Source organism: Manacus candei, unplaced genomic scaffold, assembly GCF_025592945.1.
Source record: "Manacus candei isolate 608988 ecotype Guabito, Panama unplaced genomic scaffold, ASM2559294v1 h1tg000008l, whole genome shotgun sequence".
Taxonomy (NCBI): Eukaryota; Metazoa; Chordata; class Aves; order Passeriformes; family Pipridae; genus Manacus; species Manacus candei.
The window spans coordinates 10,991,697-11,010,331 of NW_026138056.1; the positions used below are offsets into that span (position 1 = coordinate 10,991,697).

The 18,635-nt window shown below is 42.5% G+C and overlaps 1 protein-coding gene across 1 annotated transcript in view; it reads right to left on the minus strand.

Annotated features, from left to right (window-relative positions):
• NPC1 (NPC intracellular cholesterol transporter 1) overlaps positions 1-15,613 on the minus strand; it is a 27,302-nt gene extending 11,689 nt beyond the window's left edge. Inside the window, exons 1-10 of the mRNA XM_051774802.1 lie at positions 15,361-15,613; positions 8,445-8,567; positions 7,065-7,171; positions 6,329-6,504; positions 5,288-5,455; positions 4,432-4,681; positions 2,804-2,880; positions 1,760-2,130; positions 1,174-1,400; positions 535-635 (exon numbers count right to left, since the gene is read on the minus strand). Coding sequence (XP_051630762.1) covers positions 535-635; positions 1,174-1,400; positions 1,760-2,130; positions 2,804-2,880; positions 4,432-4,681; positions 5,288-5,455; positions 6,329-6,504; positions 7,065-7,171; positions 8,445-8,567; positions 15,361-15,438 — 1,678 coding nt within the window. The 5' untranslated portion in view covers positions 15,439-15,613. The remainder of the gene's footprint in view (positions 1-534; positions 636-1,173; positions 1,401-1,759; positions 2,131-2,803; positions 2,881-4,431; positions 4,682-5,287; positions 5,456-6,328; positions 6,505-7,064; positions 7,172-8,444; positions 8,568-15,360) is intronic.
• Positions 15,614-18,635: the final 3,022 nt, after the last annotated feature.

Consider the following 18,635-nt stretch of genomic DNA (forward strand, 5'->3'; position numbering starts at 1 on the left):
GCCTTGAAGCACTGTTTTAGATATATCAAACACAAGTGTACTACCAAGTTATGTTTAATTAGATTAATCGCTTGAACAAAATTCTGGCTTCAGAGTAATAATGGAAGAATTTCCTTTGTGAACATCTTAATCTATTTCTAACTGTTTTATCAGATCAGTGACAAAACTATTCTAACTCAAAGCAAAACACACGTACATCCCACCATGTCAACTTGAGCTACTTCATATTTTTATCTAGCATTCAGAAATTAGGGATCTTTTAGTAGGCCCCAAACATTTATCCTGTTGACCAGTATGTTCTAGTTACAGACTGCTTCCATTTTGCACTTTCTGAGCAGTCTGCCTCCATTCCCAGCACCGGTCTACTGAAAACTTACTTAAAACACCCTTACTTACCAAAAGTTGAACAAAACTCCAGTTTCTCTGGAGTACATTTAAACATCTGTGTTAAATGAGAATGTACCTTTAGCACCAAAGACATCACACAGGTATGTACTCTCAAGACTTAAGCTGCAATACTGTTTTGTCACCTACCATCATATCCTCCCAACACCAGCCACGGAAATACAGGTCCACCAAATGTTCCTAAGCAGGGATCGTGAAGCATGCTTGTGTCATTCAGTGATGCTGGAGCCCTAAGGAGATCACCAGCAATAATTGTTGACAACTGAGGCACAGCATAAAAAAGTTAAAAGCTGTTGTGCTATAACTGATAATCAAGATAAAGAGGAGGTAAGACTGCTAATGATACATTGCCTTTGTGCTACATTTGCTTTGAATTTAAATATAGTTTAAAGGCATGTGCCTTATAGCCTCTAAGACAAGGAGTAGCTTTTATCCAACTGAACTATAAACTAAAGTGAAAGCTTAGAAATCATCATCTGTTACAGAACTCCTCAGAAGTGTTGAAAACATGTTTAAGGTAAACAGAGTCAGTGTCTGTACCAAACCAAGTTTAACTGGCAACTTGATTAAAATCCAACTCCTGCTGAAGTACTAAGACACAAACACAAGCAATCTTATACTAACCTGCAGTTCCACATAGTATTGCAAGTTTAAAAAGGGGTAGAAAAATGTTCAAGGGGGCAGTAAGAACTAGCTAGTTTTGTCTGCCAGCAAGACAAAGGCCTAGTTGGTCCACAGTTTGAAAAAACATGTAGTTGTACTGCTTACCGAACACAGTATAGGAAGTGAGTGTGGTAATCAGCATAGACAAAGAACTCATCCCCAATAGTGTGATCTAGGACAGAATGGCTGTTCTGAAAGTAGTTGAGTACGCTCAGTATAGTGCAGTTGTTGTTGTAGGGAGCAAGAGGAGCCAGACAAATGTCCTTCAGCGTTACAGTCTCGTTGTCAAAAGAAGCAGTTATGTTGACAATAGCATCCTGCAAATCCAGCACCTTTAAAAAAGCAAACCACAGTTTAAGAGCAGCACAAGAAAGCATTTCTCTTGCAAGGTAGGATTTAAGTGCATGCTGTATTCCTGCAAGTTCCCAGAGACAGTGGCACGTGTCAATAGAAGCATATCACAAAATATTATTCCTGTGTTCATACTAAGAATACTTACTGGGACTTAGCTTGCAAGTCTCTCTAACAGAAAGGTTTTCAGCAAAAAGTTTTTATAGCAAGGCTGGGATTTTTAATATGAATATCTAGTGAACATCTCAATAGACATATAACTCTGGAGATGGAAGCCAAATCCATGTGGTTATACCTGTCAGGTATGCTTACATCTCCACTCTTGGAAAGTTCAAATTACCTGATGGAGAACATCTTTGGTAAGTGGAGGCCCAAAAGGTACATCTTCTCCAGATGGGTAAGGTGAATAGGTGTCCGGACGGCTGTTTGGCGCTTGAATAATGAGTTGTTCAGTACGGAAGAAAGGCCCAAAGTGTGTGTCAAAGTATTCCTTCTCCCTGCGAGCTTGGCTGCTTGGGGCTGACCAGAGATCTACAGGGTTTGTAGTTGCTTTAATATATACAAAGCCTGAGCAGCACATTGCAACGAAGACCACAGAGAAGAGGATAACAGGACGTGGATTTCTGACACAGAAAGCCCCCCATGATGTGAATGTCATCCTCAGGCCATTCTCAAACCTTTCACCAAGCCTTTCACTGCAGGTAATTTTCCCTGCAAGAACAAGAAGTAAACAGTAAGTGTTTGATAAGTCAGTTAAGCAACATTTTGTTGAATCCACTAGGAAAGATGAAATTTTATTCTAGCTGTCTGTAGTAAGCACCAGAAGCTATGTCTACACTGACAGTCAGACCCTGTGACCAATCCAAGGTCAAGGGGGCAGAAACCAGCTTGTACCTAACACTGCCCCTTCTAATATAAGATTGTCTTTGACAGAAGCAGCAAATAAAGGCAGGAAGCAGCTAAAATATATATGTATTTATAGATATATATAAAAATAAATATATATATATAAATCAATAAAATGAGCTATCTCAGCTGCTATGCAAGTTAAACTACAATTCTTTCATAGCATGCTTTAAATGGATACATGGATGAGTCAAAACACAACTAAATTAATTTTAGCATTGTGTTGCCCTTCCCATCTCCTGCTACAAAGCCCTCCAGAACTTCCTTGTAGCATAGTTAGATCCATGAACTGTGTACCCAGCAGAACAGGGTTAAGTACTGCTCTAAAAAAAGAGTTACTGGCCAAAAGACTGAAATAAAGCCCTCTAAGAATGCATTATATGGCCTAACAAAGCTAAAATTCCAGAGCCCATCCACAAGAAGGGGATGCACTCAAGTCAGGTTTCTGATAAACCTCTCACTCTTCTCCAAGACATACCGTTGTCGCGGTGGGAATTCACAGAAAAGGCTACATTGCTGTCAATTGGGGTGTACTCTGAGACAAAGTGCCGCCTCCTGCAAGAGAAAAAGCTGCGTTAACATTCTTACTCAAAACGACGTCTGTACTGTTTGTACAGAAAGAATAAAGTTCAAAGCTACCAGTAAATTTGAAATTTGACTCCTCCAGAATCTACAGGCATCATGTTCTCCCTACACCCACCCACTGAAGAACAGTAATCTCCAGCTTTATGATGCTTTGGAACAAAATACAGTCATTTCCACTGTCTTAATAAATGTTTCCAGCTTAGATCAAGCACAGGTTCTTTATGCATATTTAAAAGATCAGTAGCATTAACAGCACAGAGAGTCTCTTTAAATTGACCATATAACAGAGAAATAACATTTGTAAGAGATTTTTACATAAGAAATATTCTGCTTTATTAGTCAAAATGCTTAAGTTACACATACTTAGCCTGAAAAAATGAGGAGGAGAGGAAGAAAGGAAAATAAGGTAGTTTCTTCCTGTCCTGAAGACAAGTAAGTTATAGCACAGAACACTTATGAAAGAACTAAATTGCTTATATCCATTCCTGATACTCAGAGCAGGAGCTAAGTTCAACAGCATCCTCCTGCTAATCTAACCAGACCTCCAATTACAGCAGGATGTTTTGGGCTACGAACCAGACATCTCAAACACACCTACAATTTCGTGTTGGCCAGTTGTACCCACTAACCTTTTCCACACAGACTTAACTCTTATTATAGAGCAATTTCGGTTTCCTGATCACAGAATCATAGAGTGGTTCGGGGTGCAAACCTTAAAGATCATAAGTTCCAACTCCTCTGCCATGGTCAGGGACACCTTTTACTAGACCAGATTACTCAGTGCCATCCAGCCTGGCCTTGAACACTTTCAGGGATAGGGAGTCCACAGCCTCTCTGGGCAGCTTCTTCCACTGCCTCATCACCTTCACAGTAGAGAATCTCTTCTTAATATCTAATCTGCACCTACCCTCCTTCAGCTTAAGGCCATTGCCCCTTTTCTTATCACTCCATGCCCTTGCATAAAGTCCCTCTCCAACTCTCTTGTAGGCCCCTTTTAGGTACTGGAAGGCTGCTCTGAGGTATGCCCAGAGCCTTTCCTTCTCCAGGCTGAACAGCCCCAACTCTCTTGGCCTGTCTTCATAGGAGAGGTGTTCCAGACATGAGATCAAGGGTGATACGCTATAGTTACTGAAAGCCCAGCTTCCATTTAATATTTTTCAAAACAGGAGCCTAAGGAAGAGTATTCATGACTTCATTTCCAATACAGCACTGACTGCTTTGTTATGCATATGCATTCCCCAGACTTTTTGCATACTTGCATATGGAAGTTGGAGAACAGTGTATTTGATCCTGTAGCTAGGGATGCTATGGGAGTTGTGAATCCACTAAACCAACTTCTGCATTCACTTTCCACCAGATGATTTTAGGAGTCAGAACACTCCCTGTAAGTATAAGCACCTGCAACAGAACATAACTTTTTGCTGGCTGGAGTAGTAGAGACAACAAGCACCTGACCTGGGCAAAGAAAGTTTTCAGGGAAAAACAAGTGACTTGCAGAGCTGAGTATTTTGAATGCTTTACCTGTAGCACCAGACTCCAAAAACTAGTGCAAAAAATATGAGTAGAAAGCCCATGTAGGAAATCCACATGATGACATACACAGCATCCAAACCAAACAATAGCCAAGGAGGAGGCAATGGAGGGGGTTGAGGTTTTGGACCACAAACAATTGAACAGTCCTGACAGCTGCATGGTCCTGTTGAATCATCCATGGACTCATTACAGCCTTTGGTAGCATTATTCATAGGATTCATTCCATGGACAGGAACATCTACAACAAACCACAAGTTGCAGAGCCAGTTTACTACCAGGAAAAATTCAGACCTTCACAGTTAAGTGAGTTAACCCTTGGTATGAAAGCCTCTAGCCTCTATGCAGAGCAGCATTTCTTGGCCTTACAGATGAAGAAGCCACTGCCTTTTCCATACCAGCTATTTATATATTACTACTAATTAAATGACTGGTCATGCTTATAACACTTCAGGGTGTAAAAGTAACAAGCACATACTTCTATCATCCCAGCAATGATCTGTCATCCTCCTTATCTGTTCAGATTGCACAATGTGCAACAATCTTCTTACAAACAAATCTTAAAGGATCAGGGTACTGCCAATTTCCCAAGTAATACAAGCTAGCCATTTGCCTAAGCTCAGTCCATCACTAGTAAGTTTTAGACATCTATACAGTAACAAGCTGTATACAAAGAAAGCACCAAGTATGACTTCCAAGCAAAAATCAAAAAAAGGTAAGTAGATCTTACATTGCTTTGGAAGCCTCTGACTGCAGACATTCATTGCTGTTTAATAAATTAGTATGCTAGCCATAGCACACAGCCTTTGACAGAGGTTTCCAAGGCAAGGACTACTCAGTTTCTTACCTGAAAAGATAGGAATAATGCTGAAAGGAGTTTGTCCATTGTCTTTACTAAACATGTATTCAATCCAGTTGGTTGCATTGCAATCCTTGACATCCTTCCCACACAGCAACCCCAGTGCTTTAACATTACTTGATGGAGCCTCTACATCTTTGCAGGCATTATACATTGCTAGGAATAAGTGAACGAAGACAGAAGAGTCATTAAACCAACATTATAATTTGAGTGAGCATTCCAAGTATCTCCAATATTACAGACTCACCAAGTTCCAAAAACAGACTTACAGCTTTCAAGAGAAAAAGATTCAGTTGTATTTATAGTATTCAAGGTTGCAATGCTTTGTTACAGCTACCTTGCTCTGAGTAAGCCACCCAAATTTGTATTATCCCTGCACACACTTTTCTACTTGAGAGGTAACACTACTTTATACTAAGTTATTTGCAGGGAAAGTTATGACCAACATTTAAGGTACTTTTAACCTGTAGGCCATATGACTTTCAGGTGTCTCATAATTTGATTAAAGGTTACTGCAAAAAGCATACAAAGACTGAATTAATGATTTAAGCTTGTTACAAAATTGAAATACAACCCAAATTTACTGTTCTCTAAAAATATCTTTGATTTTGACAAAGAAATAAAACAGTCCATTTCAAGAGGAGTAAGTGCCTCCTAGAGAGCCCATTGTAGTGAACTGTGTACACTTATTATCATACTTGCCAGACCATTTTATTATGAGGTAGGCTTCGGACATTGAGTACTTGGCAACAACTTTGTTTTTTCTGAAGTTAAAGTCATCATGGTTAACAGCTATTAACCATTTGTAGGGATGTTCAGGCTTTGTTGAGTCTTTAAAAACACTGTTATTAACAGTGTCAGTGTAATGTCCCCTACCTGGGCAGAAGTTTTCAAGGGAACTACTGTTAACTATGCAATGACTCAAACTTGAAAAAAGACAGATCTTTCTCCCTCCCAATTCTTCTCAAAAAAGCACTGGTCTTGTTACCTTGACAAAGGCCAAGGTAAATTAACATACTCTTTACTCACCATTTGCAAAGCGTTCTCCAATAAAGTACTGCAGCTCTGTAATGCTACTTTTGTTCTCTTTTAAAACTGGATCATAATAAGGTATGGTGCTTGTAACATTCAAAAAGTCAGACTGATTTGGACTGCAAGTCAGTTCACAGAAGAGGTTTATCAAGTTGTAAAAACACGATGGACACCTAGGTAGGAAAGTCAATGAACAGCAATCAGATTAAGAGGTAAAGATGCCATCTATATAGGTCAAGTCAGGTATGCCTTGCAAGAGTAAACATTCTGCTCAGAGTGACGGAACAAAATATTCAAAATTGCAAGTTTTTAATCAGCAATACAACATTAGTTGTTGATGCTACAGATAAGCAATTTTAAGCACCATACAGATATAAACTCAAACAGATATAAACAGAATTTCATTAAAAACTTAACTGCTTCTTAGCAGGAGGACTCCTGTTAGAACAGGACCAAACAGTACTTTATGTCACCCTCTTCTGAAGGCTTCGTTAGACACAGAAGCTTGAGACAAACTAAGGGAATGCTTATTCTAACTCAGCTAACTCAATCCAGACTGCAAGCAGTTGTTTCATGACATTACAGCCTCCTGATATAGATGAGGAAGTCGTTTAAAGAGCATCTCCAATAAGCCTTTAAATGAAATTACCACCTTTCCTACAATCTACTTGAAGAGAAGAGTTTTAATATGCTTTGTTATTCTATTACAAAACTAGTTACTTCATTAGCATACCTGGAGAGAAACTGCAGAGGCAGCTGCAAGTTATTTTTCAAAGTCTGAAGCTGACGAACATCACAGCAAGTGCTAACATTGCCGAAGAAAAAACCTGGACAGAGTTCCTTAAAAAAACAATATTGAGATCAGGGGTGAAGGAAGAAAAAGCATGTTTAAGACTTCAGAACTTATTATAGTTATGGGTTCTGCTCCAACATATTTCAGAAGACAGTAGCTGTTGCTGTGGGAGATGCATAGAAAAAAAAAAACAGTCTGGCAAAAAAGATTGCTGTTTAGAGACTAGAGAGAAGAATCACTTTTTTCACTTCTTTTATTCAAGGCAGCACTTCCTTTTAAAAAGCTCCTTCAGATGATCTTTAGTCACCAGAGTCTATATATAGAATGATAAATGGCATTTGAGAGTCTGTTGGTGAGAGGACAACACGTTTATCCAAGTTGAAAGTATTCCTGCAGCTTATCCTCTAGTACTCCTTCCGGACAGTATCAGATTCTAAAGTCTCAGAAGACAAGCCACTAACCACAAAAATTACTGATTACCTGGAAGAGCTATTTCGTGTTCAGTTACAGAAGAGACAAGTGCATTTAATACAAGCATAATTGATAGTAACATACAAGAACTGTATCTTAAGGCTTCAGAAACAGTACGTAACAGTAGTTAGCTCACGGACATATTTAATTAAGTCACTCCTGCCACCAGTAAACCCCTCCTTTAATGCCATAGTTACTGCACACTTTATAGCTTTGAACTATCAGATGCCAGAAGGCAAGTCTGGCAATATCATCCTATACTGTGCACCAAATATACAAATTCTTTTGACTGTGGGTTTGTTCATTTTGGCAGCTAAAGCCCAGATAAGGAAATACCATCTCCCACTAGGCACAGCTAATTTTGTCCAAATTTGCTCCATTTGAACAAGTGTCAGTTAATGCCTTCCTATTTAAGGAGAGATCAGGAATGATCATCTGATGTAAAACAGTTTAGTCTTGTATTTTAGAGATTAAAAGGGCACAACTACGGAATGTATCATAGTTAGGGAGAGTCTTAAGAAACAATCTGACTGAAGAGTACTCAAACCAGTGAGGAAACTATGCAGACAAGTGGACCAATCCCATATTTAAGGTTATGTCTGTAAAAGCTCCTAATCACATGCTATGGAGACTTCTCATATCTCTGAAAAGGAACTGAGGTATATTACCCTCACCCAACTGGAGCTATGAGCCATACATGAGAAATCAGAGATAATCTGTTCGCTTTGTCATCAAGTTAGGATGAGAAAGCTAAAGGGCACAGCACAGGTCCAATAGAAACCAATACAGAATTGTCAAGTGTAGGAGAACTATTTTTTATTAAGCAGTAGACCTCCAAAAGAAGCTCACCTGCATTAAGTCATAGCCATCTTCTGGTAGTGCTATTGGTGGTCCATCATAAGCACAGTTGTATCTCTTGTCTCCGGAAGCAACTCCACATTCTCCATACCAGATACACATTTGTGGACGTACCTAATTAACATGAGATAACTGATTAACTGCAAGGAATAGTTGCCAAATTCCTCAGCTGTTATAGAGTTTATGTGCTACTATTCCAAAAGCCACTTACAATGCAGATTGGATAACTTCCCATCAGCACATACTACATAAAATTCCCATTAACAAAAGCATGCATTTTTTGACATGGTGCACATCACCACTGATCTTCAGCTCACCTTCCCACCCTTCCCTGCCCAATATGGAAACAGGAAGTGCATTGTTTATAGTTAAGAACAAGTATAAGAGTTCCTTAAGAAAAATCTAATTCAATACCTGAAAAGCATCTTCAATTATAAGATGATTTAGAAAATATTTCTTTTCCACACAAAACAACAAAATGATTACTGGGTGAACTGTCATGTGAGGGCACACAGGTCAGCATACATGGAGAGAAACGTATTGCTTATGTGCAATTTCAGTTCCTCCTGCCACCTGATCCTTCTTGCAAACTCATGAGTGACAGAATGAGGAAGTAGCAGTATAAAGAGGATTCTGAAACAGAACTTCATAGCTCTACACTTGCCATATATGTATTGTCACAATCTCAAAGGATACTCTCCATCATCACTTCCAAGCCTAAGTATCAACATTTAAATGGGCTTACAGTGTTAAGTAAAAGGGAAAAAGCATCAACTCTCATATTTTGATTTAAGAGACTATTGAAAAATTCAGAAATCTGTTATTATGTGCATAAAATAAGGGAAATTGAAAAAGGACAGTGGCACCTTGAAAGCCTTGTATTTTTTGTCAGTGGTACTGACACTGAGACATCTGAAATACTAAGCCAAAATATTTATTCTGAAAATTAAAACACTTAATGCAATAACAAGTTATTTACAGCAAAAGCTTTAAGACAGCTCCAAGGTTTTCCTATGCACATCGGCTGCAAGCAGATTGCACAAACATTTACTACACTTCTGCCAGCTCTGATCAGAAGTTTGGCTAGTACAGTTTGAGAGATAACTGACCTATTTTTATCTCCTGAGCAACCTTGACCTAGCATCTGTAGAGACACCATATGCTTACGCTGCAAGGACAGACTGCTGTGCGCTGTGCTTGACCATGAATAATATTGTTTACTGACCAGAGAGGCCCCTGAAAGGCTGTATTCATAATACCCAAGAGTTACCCAGAACTGCGATGCCTTCACAACAACCATTTTTGTGCTGAACAACACTGACAGTTCACCAAAAAAATACATCAGCAACTGGTTGTTTATCAGGGACAATACCCACCACCAATTTACCCAGCCCTGTTAGACCTGCTTCCCCCTTTAACTTAACCAGGGCAACATGGCTTGCTTCAAAGTCACTCACTACAAGCCAGGTCTAAAAGCGAGTTTACATACCACTCTAGACCACTACTTCATTTGTCTACTCTAGCACTTACAGCTAAACCCGTTACCAGCTGCTAAGATACAACATGGACAACACCACCTTCAGATTGCACTTATAAACGCTGAATGTTTAACACCAGTATGAATCGAAAACATTAGATTTCCATAACTTGGAGAACATTTATCAAAACTACATCATAAATTTGTTCACGCCTCAAATAAATTCACACTTTTTTGATGCAAAGTCACCATCTTCAACTCTGCTTCATCGCATCTGTTTACCTCAGTTTTAATAGCAAACAGTCTACTAGTAGGGAAAGATTGTTTAGTGTTTTTATGTACCAGTGTCACAACTGAATTATCTCTTCAGGAGAAAGCACAGATTCATTACCATTCTTACAAAATGACAAAGAATTTGGAGCTGCTTAGTACTGCCCATGAGAAAAGAATTAGGTATTTTTTCAGTATCAGACTGGCTTTGATGTTTAGTCTAGAATGGTTTGTAATCATCCTTTCTAAAACACACTTTCATTAAGTCTTATCTAACACTTCTTATGTTTTAAACCCCACAAATTCATCAACCTACTCTTTACAGAAAGACTTTGTTTCTTCCAGAGTAGAAAGCGTGGGAAACCTGGTAATGCAGTCAACAGTTACAAAAACTTTATCAGTGCACTTCTTGCAAAGAAAAACTTCAGTAAATTTCAGCTACCACATCAGTCTGACTGATAGTTCTACTGTTTTAAAAATGTTGTCTGTATTTCAAGGCAACAATTCCTTGGTTATAACTACAGAGATACAAAATAAAATACAACCTGTATTATGTCTATAAATTTACCTGCAAGGCTTTCTGTCATCATTTGCAGGACAGAACATAAAGCATCTTACTTGCGCATGACATTTGATCACATACCAAAAAGCATTCAGCTAAACATGTGAGAAAAATAAAGCAAGATGAGGTTCAGCCTAGCATTAGTTTACATTTGAATTTGGATAAAAACTCATATCGTATTACTAAAGTTCCACAGCAATAACACCTACAGTGGAAAATCCAACATGTTTGCCACTCAAGCTTTCAGCCTGTTAAGAAAAGCTGAACGTATCAGCGACTTTAAACTACTTAGAAGAGCACCTAGACCTAGAATTGCAAGTCTGAATACTCTATTTCAATATTAACACCAAGAATGTAATTTCAGAGACAGTCTAAGGTTTTACATTTATGCCATAACCTAGCAGTATTTAACTAATAAAAGTATAAATTTGTTCCCTGAACCAGTTAGTTTTGGTGATCCTTGATTTACAGTGGTTGAACCAGGTCAATAAGCCTAAAAAACATCAAATCATCATAAGTCAACAGCCTAAAGTCACCAACATAGCTCTTGAACACTAACAAGACAATAGCCTGCTCATCATTGAGTCAGCCACAAAATATGGGAGAGGGCTGGTCTCCTAGGGTTGAGACAGTATTCAGGGTTACAAGAAGTAACTAAGTAACTACTCCATTATCACAGATAAGATAGAGTTGGAAGTTCTCCCCCCCCCAAACCCTCTAGTAAAAGCCAGATTAAGTTACAGAGCAAGACAAGCACTTTGCTCTTTCCACTCTCTCAGAAGAACACTCCTATACTGGTAGGATGAGAAAGGGATGAGTAAGTGTCGTTGTAAATGAGTCGTAGTTAACAAAGTTGCTGCTTGCAGAGTCAGACTTTCAAGTCACTTAATACTCAGGCAAGCAATCATCTTTCTTAAATGGGTGAAAGCCTAGCCCCAAAATTAGCAGATGTTGAAACCAACTGCCTTCTAAAAAAGGCAAAATATCCATAAGTCTAACACAGGGCTCAGTTCATAGGTTCGAGTTTTTTATGTGTGTGGAGTTTGGGGTTTTTTGGGGGGTTCTTTAGTTTGGTTTTTGGTTTTTCTTTGGTTTTGTTTTGCTTTTTTTTTGTTTTTAAGATCACATAACTAAGCACTCCGTATATTAAAATGGGACTTTCCTAAGTACTTCATAAAGCAACAGTAACATAACCTTAGATTAAGGTTGTTCCCTCCTGCCTCCAGCATATCTTAGAAACCATTTGGCAGCACCCTCAGTACTTCCCCAGAGTTCAGAAAACTGTATTCCTATTTCTGGTAGACTCGGTCTGCTTGAAGAGAAATTTCACCTCAGGTCAAAGCTTCGGGAGCCCTAATAAAGAATCTGCACATGAGCAAGTATGGGTATTCTACAAAGGTTCTGTTAGAGCTTTCTGGTTCCCAGGCATTATCATTTATTTGTAATAAAACTAGTGTTCCAACAGATCATAAACACATTTACTTCAGCCCGTGTTTCTTCAACTGCACGTTGAAACAAACTGATAATCTTCAATGCTTCCAGCAACATTTGCCATCACCAACAATGAATACATAGCTGTTAAGCGGACAAAGAACAATGATGATGTTATATGCAGAAACAGCAGTTATTTGTAGTCTTGCAAATACCAAATGACAAGTGAACACTGTTTGGCTCTTCAAATTAAGATTACTAATGTATGGAAAAGGCAACAGCCTCAGATACAGCTGTTTCCCCTCCTTTCATCTAGGATGATGCATCTGGAATCCTGCAGGGCAAAGAGATCAATCCAGGAAGGAGCATACTCTTGCCCTCCACTCCCTTAATAATCTGCTATTGCCCACTAGGTTGAGAGTTCTAGAGAACTACACCACCACCCTTAATAAATGGCAAGCCTGGTTTATAGAAACAGGTCATCAGGTCAAGTTCAAAGATCTGCCCTAGAAGTTGCATATGACCTGACAGCCCTCCCTATGAAGGAAGGAGGTCCATGGACTAAAGGAAACTTTACAGGTTTAATTCTTACTCTTACTTTATCTCTTTCAGTACCTTATTCAGAGGCAGCCAATTCAGAGACACACTTTATCTCCCAAGCTCCTCTTGTTCCGTTGCGCCTAAGTAAGGGACTGCTCCCTTTCAGACAGAAAAATTATTAGCTACTCCTAAGTAGGCAAAGCAAGCCACAGTTATGGGATTACCCAAGCATATTTGAGACGTCACAGTAAAATCAAGGTCGAGTAGCAAAAGAAAGTTGCAATAGTTCAATATCTGTGGGAACGAGCTGGTGTTAGCTGACAAGGAGTTACTGGGAAAACACACACTGCATGCATGATCAGAAACTGCAGGGCCCCTAACTAGCAGCTGTCTGCATCTAAGTCCATCTACACCAAAATACCTCTGATGTCCTGCAGGGAAATAATAATACTGCACAACACTTGGATTATTTTGTCTACTGCTCAGCAAAGTACTAGTAAGTTCTACCAGTCACTCCCTTCAGTCATCTCTCCCCTTCTAAGAGAGCTTCCTCACTTTCCATCCAGAAAGACTGAAAAAGTCATTCCTGATTTTCCAGGAAGTAATTTAGGTAAAGTTGTTACTGCCTTGTTCTGAAGCTACACTGTCATGCCTGCCAAGGAAACTGCTCCACACAGACATTCAGAACTTCACGTCCAAGGTCAGGTAACACCACACTGCAGGCCACTTGGCAAGAGCAGCACCTGTCATTAAAATTTTCCCATAGGATTTCAGAAACTCAAATATATCATACAGTTTGGAATCCCAGTTGCTGGTAGGAAATCTGTGTCCAACCTTGATTAGCCATAACTGAACAGCTTATGTTTTAGTATAATTACACAAGGATCAATTGCAACAGCAGCCATTAAGCACATAAATGCCATCCAGTACATCAGGATGTTTTTAAGATAACACAAACTAGTAATGGGATGGTTGGCACAAATCTTGTACCATGCACTGTTCAGAGTGAAAGATGCACCTTATACAGGCTGAACGCTTCAAGTCCATTGTGAATGTGTATGTAATGGATGACAAAGGATTGCAAACTGAAGTGCCACTCTAGTCCACTGGCTTCTTTAAAAAAGAAGAAACATGACATATAGCACTTGAATTTATATGCACCACAACTGAAAGCACAAACCCATTACACTACCAGTACACTTAAGGGAGAAAACAGGTTCGCCTTCACAAAGCTTTTCTCCCGCAAGCATCTATATGGGCTCAGTCTAACTGAAGGACCAGCTTGTCCTTGAAAAGTATCAAGGTCCTCTTTGGGGAGTGTTAGTCATAAATAAGAGTTAATGGAAAAAAAAACCCAAAACACTCAATTCTGCCTTCTTACAGTACAAAATTGAAACCTGCATGGCTAAAGTCATTCTGCAATGTTTACTTCTAAGAACCACAAAGCCACATCCTCTACAAGGATTCCCCTAAATCTTAGGAGAACTTGTTTCAAGCTCCTCTAGCTCAGTATCCTTCTGATACATAAATGAAAGCATGTTGTAATTTCTTTACCAGCCTAGGACACACCTCATTGCCATAGGATCATATCTCCCTCCAAAAAACACTACATAGAAGCACATTGGTAAGGAGTGAAGTAAATTACTTAACCCACCTGGAGATCATGAGTCATTACTAACAATCACCTTCTCCAGTGGTAATAGAAGAATGGATTCCTAGTTTTATGTTTAAGCTCTTCAAGAGGTTTTTTGAAGAGGATAAGAAAACAGGAGAACCTCAGCACACACACAAGGTGACAAACTCCTGGGTTTAAAAAGGGCTAGTCATAAAACTTGACCTAGAAAGTATGTTTCCAACTTAGGCAGAGAGGGAAAAAAACCAATACAACCACTAAGGCTTAGAAGACACTCCTTGTTTCTCCAGAGGAATGTGGAGTATCCTGCTCCTATCTTGCGCCACAGCATAACAAAACATGACTGGGAAAAGAGGAGTGAGGTTTTACAGTATTTTTTCCTAAAGTATCAAGAAATCCAACTTATTTTAGCCCTTAATTTTGAGGAAACACGCAGTCTTAACACTGGCACATCAACAGACAGCAGCTCACTCCGCACAGACTATCACTCCCAGGAAGCCGTCACCCAGCATAAGCAACACCCCGAGCAAAACAAACCAGACACCCAGGACATCTGCAAGCCTCTCCGGAGCATGTGACTGCGCGGCCACTCACATGCACCGGGCATTGCATAACCGGGGCACGCCAGGGGAGCGCGGCACCCCGGGGGCAGCCGCCGGCTGCGATCGCGGGGCACGGGGGCCGGGCAGGAGCTGAAGTTCGCCGGTGCTCCCCGGCGGGCCTGCCGCGCCACCGGCTGTCACCCCGCCTGCCACCCGGAGAGCACGGCGGGACGAGGAGGGGGCACCTCGGTACCACGCTTCAGCTGGGCTGCGCCCCGAGCCCAGCGGCCTAACCCGGGACACCGCCGCCCTCACCCAGCCCCACCGCCCGGGAGAGCCCCGGTTCCCCCCGCCCCAGGCACCACCCGCGGGGTCCTGCTCCCTCTCCTCCTCACGGTGCCAGGAGGCCCCGCATGCCCTACCCCACGGCGACCTCCCCGTGAGGGACTCACCCGCACGGGCAACAGCAGCAGCAGGAGGAGGAGCAGGCCGAGGCCGCCCCGCCCGGGGCTGCCTTGCAAGGTCCCCATGGTTGGAGCGCAGGGGGCCGGCGGGGGCTCTCGGCAGCAGCACCGAGCGGCGGCGAACGGGAGGCGGCAGGAGGAGGTGGACAGGCAGCCGCGCCAGCGCAGGTCCGGAAAGGCCGCTCTCGCCTGCCCGGGCGGTGCCACCAGCCCCTTCGAGGAGCGGCGGGGGGGCCGCGCCCCAGAGCCGCCACCAACCGCGGCCGCCGCCCCGCCTCCCTTGGCACCGCCTCCCTTGGCACCGCCTCCCTTGGCACCGCCTCCCTTGGCACCGCCTCCCTTGGCACCGCCTCCCTTGGCACCGCCCGCCCCGGCACCGCCCGCCCCGGCACCGCCCGCCCCGGCACCGCCCGCCCCGGCACCGCCTTCCCCGGCACGGCCTCCGTCGGCACAGCCTCCCCTGGGACGTCCTTCCCCGGCACGGTCTCCCTCGGCACCGCCTCCCCGGCACCGCCCGCCCCGGCACCGCCTCCCCCGGCGGCGGCGGGCGGGGCCTCGCATCACGGCACAGCTGCATTGTGGGGGGTGGGAAATCCTCTCTGGGGCTGTGGCGGGAAGCTCGTCCCGGTGTCGGAGCGAAACCATGCCTCTCCGGGGTGGACAATCCCGCCCAGGCTGTACCGGCAGCCGGACAGCGGCTTCGCGTGGGCGCGGAAGTGTTAATCGCGTAGTTTGTGAATCTGCAAAAGTCGCTTTAAAACCCCCCTGGTTTTGGCAAAAGCGCCTTAATTTGGCTTCAGGGTCATTGCTTCGTGATTTTCAGGCGCTGGTCTCGCAGCCCCGTGAGCTCTCGCTGTGCAGCTGCGATGCACCCCGGGCACGCCGTCCCGGGGCTGTTCCCGGTGCGGGGCCGCTCCCGCCGCGCTGACACCGGGGGCCCGCCCGTGTCGCAATCAGCAGTTCTGGGAGTGCTGGCTGCGCTCTGCCAAAGCAATCTGTTTGTTTGGGCTCTGTTTACTTGGGCTCTGCTCGTTTCGACTCCTATTTTGGTTCAATTTGAGACCTGGCTGGGAGGAGGCACACTGAAAGCGGGGTGGGGCATTCTCTGTCTGATTTCCCCACCTCTTTACTGCCTTCCCAGACACTTTATTGCCTTCCCAGATAGTTAATGCACATTGCGCTGCTGGAATAAAGCATGTAATTTAGCTGACATTGCCATCTGCTGGCAAAAATGCAGACCAGTCTGCACTGTATGCGTGTCAGCCTCGCGGGCTAACGTGTTGGCCGCGGACCTCCCGAGGGTCACGTAATCCGACTTTCCGCTGAGAACAGAATCCTGTTAAAGCAAGTGGCTCAGGGAATTGTCTGGTTGCGTTAGGAATAGCTTCAGGTATGGAGATTTCACAGCCTCTTTGGACAAACTGTTCCACTGATTGACCACACTTGCAGCAAAAGGTTTTTCCTGTATCTGAAGAGATTTTCCCATGTTTCAGCTTGAGGCTGTTATCTCTCGTGCCGTCATGGTGCCTGCCTGAGAAGGCTATCCCTTCTCCACAATCTCCCGTTTGGTAACTGCAGAGAGCAGTAAGATGTCCCCACAGCCAGCTTTCTGGTTAGGGATGAGCAAACAAAGCTCATGTACTCCAGCAGTCCTAGCTGTTGTGATGGCAGTAAAGTGGATTTGCTCCAGCATGTCAGGGTCTTTTTTTTTGTTTTGTTCTGGGAAGCCCAAACTAGGGCGCAGTACTCCAGTCTCAAAGAAAGAGGAATAAGCCCAACCCTTGACCTACTGGCTGCCTCCTTGCTGATGATGCAGCCTGCTGACTCACGTTCAGCATCTCACCCAGCCCAACCACCCCACTCTTTTCTGCCAAACTATTTTCCTTCTAGCTGCTGTCCATCTTGTACTTTTCTGTGTAATTATTTGATCCCAGGTGAAGGATTTGGTATTTGGCAAATTGCTTTGAAACAAAGCTAGAGTAGTTTAAGTTACATTGAATTTTAATTTTCATGTAATTAAAAAAAATTTATTCAGGACTACACAGTGTGATCCTAGAAGCAGGGGAACAAGTTGCTACATTTTCTAGGCACTCCACATAGGCAGAGGATGCAGTTAGCATAGCTTACATAGCTACAGGTTAAAAAAATGCAAAAGCCTTGCTTCAGTGCTTGTGAAAAAGGTGAAGGATAGCAAAACTGACTGAACAGAAATGGCATTTTCTTTCTGAATGCATTGCATAGTGAATAAGTGATTTAAGAATCATAGGTGAGAGAGAACCAATTTATAATGAAAAACAAGCAAAAGGGAAGCTATTGCAATGACAATTTCCACTGTAAAATAATTAAGTCCATAACATCACACTTGTCTACCACCTACAGCATAAACAGAGAAAAGAGATAGTATTTTAATATTTCTTTAACTCTCGTATGGATATCTCTATATGGCTGTCTAAATTCACTCATTCTGGTGCAATTTCTCAGAGTTCTGCCTTTTTGCACTCATAAGCTGAAGTTAAGTGGTATAGGTTTGAAGACTAATTAACAAACACTGAAATCTTGTGTAATGGCAGATGCAGAAACTCAAACATGTATCTGTTTTCATGTAGCCTCTGTACCCTGGCAGCCGGGTGACCAGAGCAGGATATGCCCTCAGTCCTGTTGCAGCTATCGGTCTTGGTGGCGGCTCTGTGCCATATTTGGGGGATGAGGATGCAGAGCTGTCTCTAGCAGCTTGTGGGAATTTAAGTATAGTTGCATGAGTGTTATCGATGGCAAAGCTGGCTGTGTCATCTTAAGGGTATCTCGTTCATCTTGGGCAGGGAAAAAGCAGCCCTGAAGAGTTAACCCAGGTCAATGCTGCCAGCAGCTCATTGCCTTGTCTGTGATACACATGGCCCAAAAGAGACCATTCCCAGGCCTGGCTGCTCTTTTAGAAGGACATTTATCAAGTTATGTTTTACAAGGTTCCCTTTTAAACCCAGGATTATGCATAGCTGCTAGGCACTGTCCACTTGGAAGGTTAATGGGGAATACTTATTCTGCTTCTCAGCAGCACGTACAAAACTAAGTTTTCCTGCCTGGAAGAAGAGGCCAATACTAATTCATTGAACAAGTCCTTTAATTGGCCATTAAGGTTAAATTGGTCCTTTCCCTCACTGGGTACCCTGAACAGTGTAAAGTTGCCTGCCAGGAAGCTCATATAAAATAACTGCCAGCTTTGCTCTGTTCTGTGTCTTTGACTGGAAGCCCTGAGCGTTGCCTTC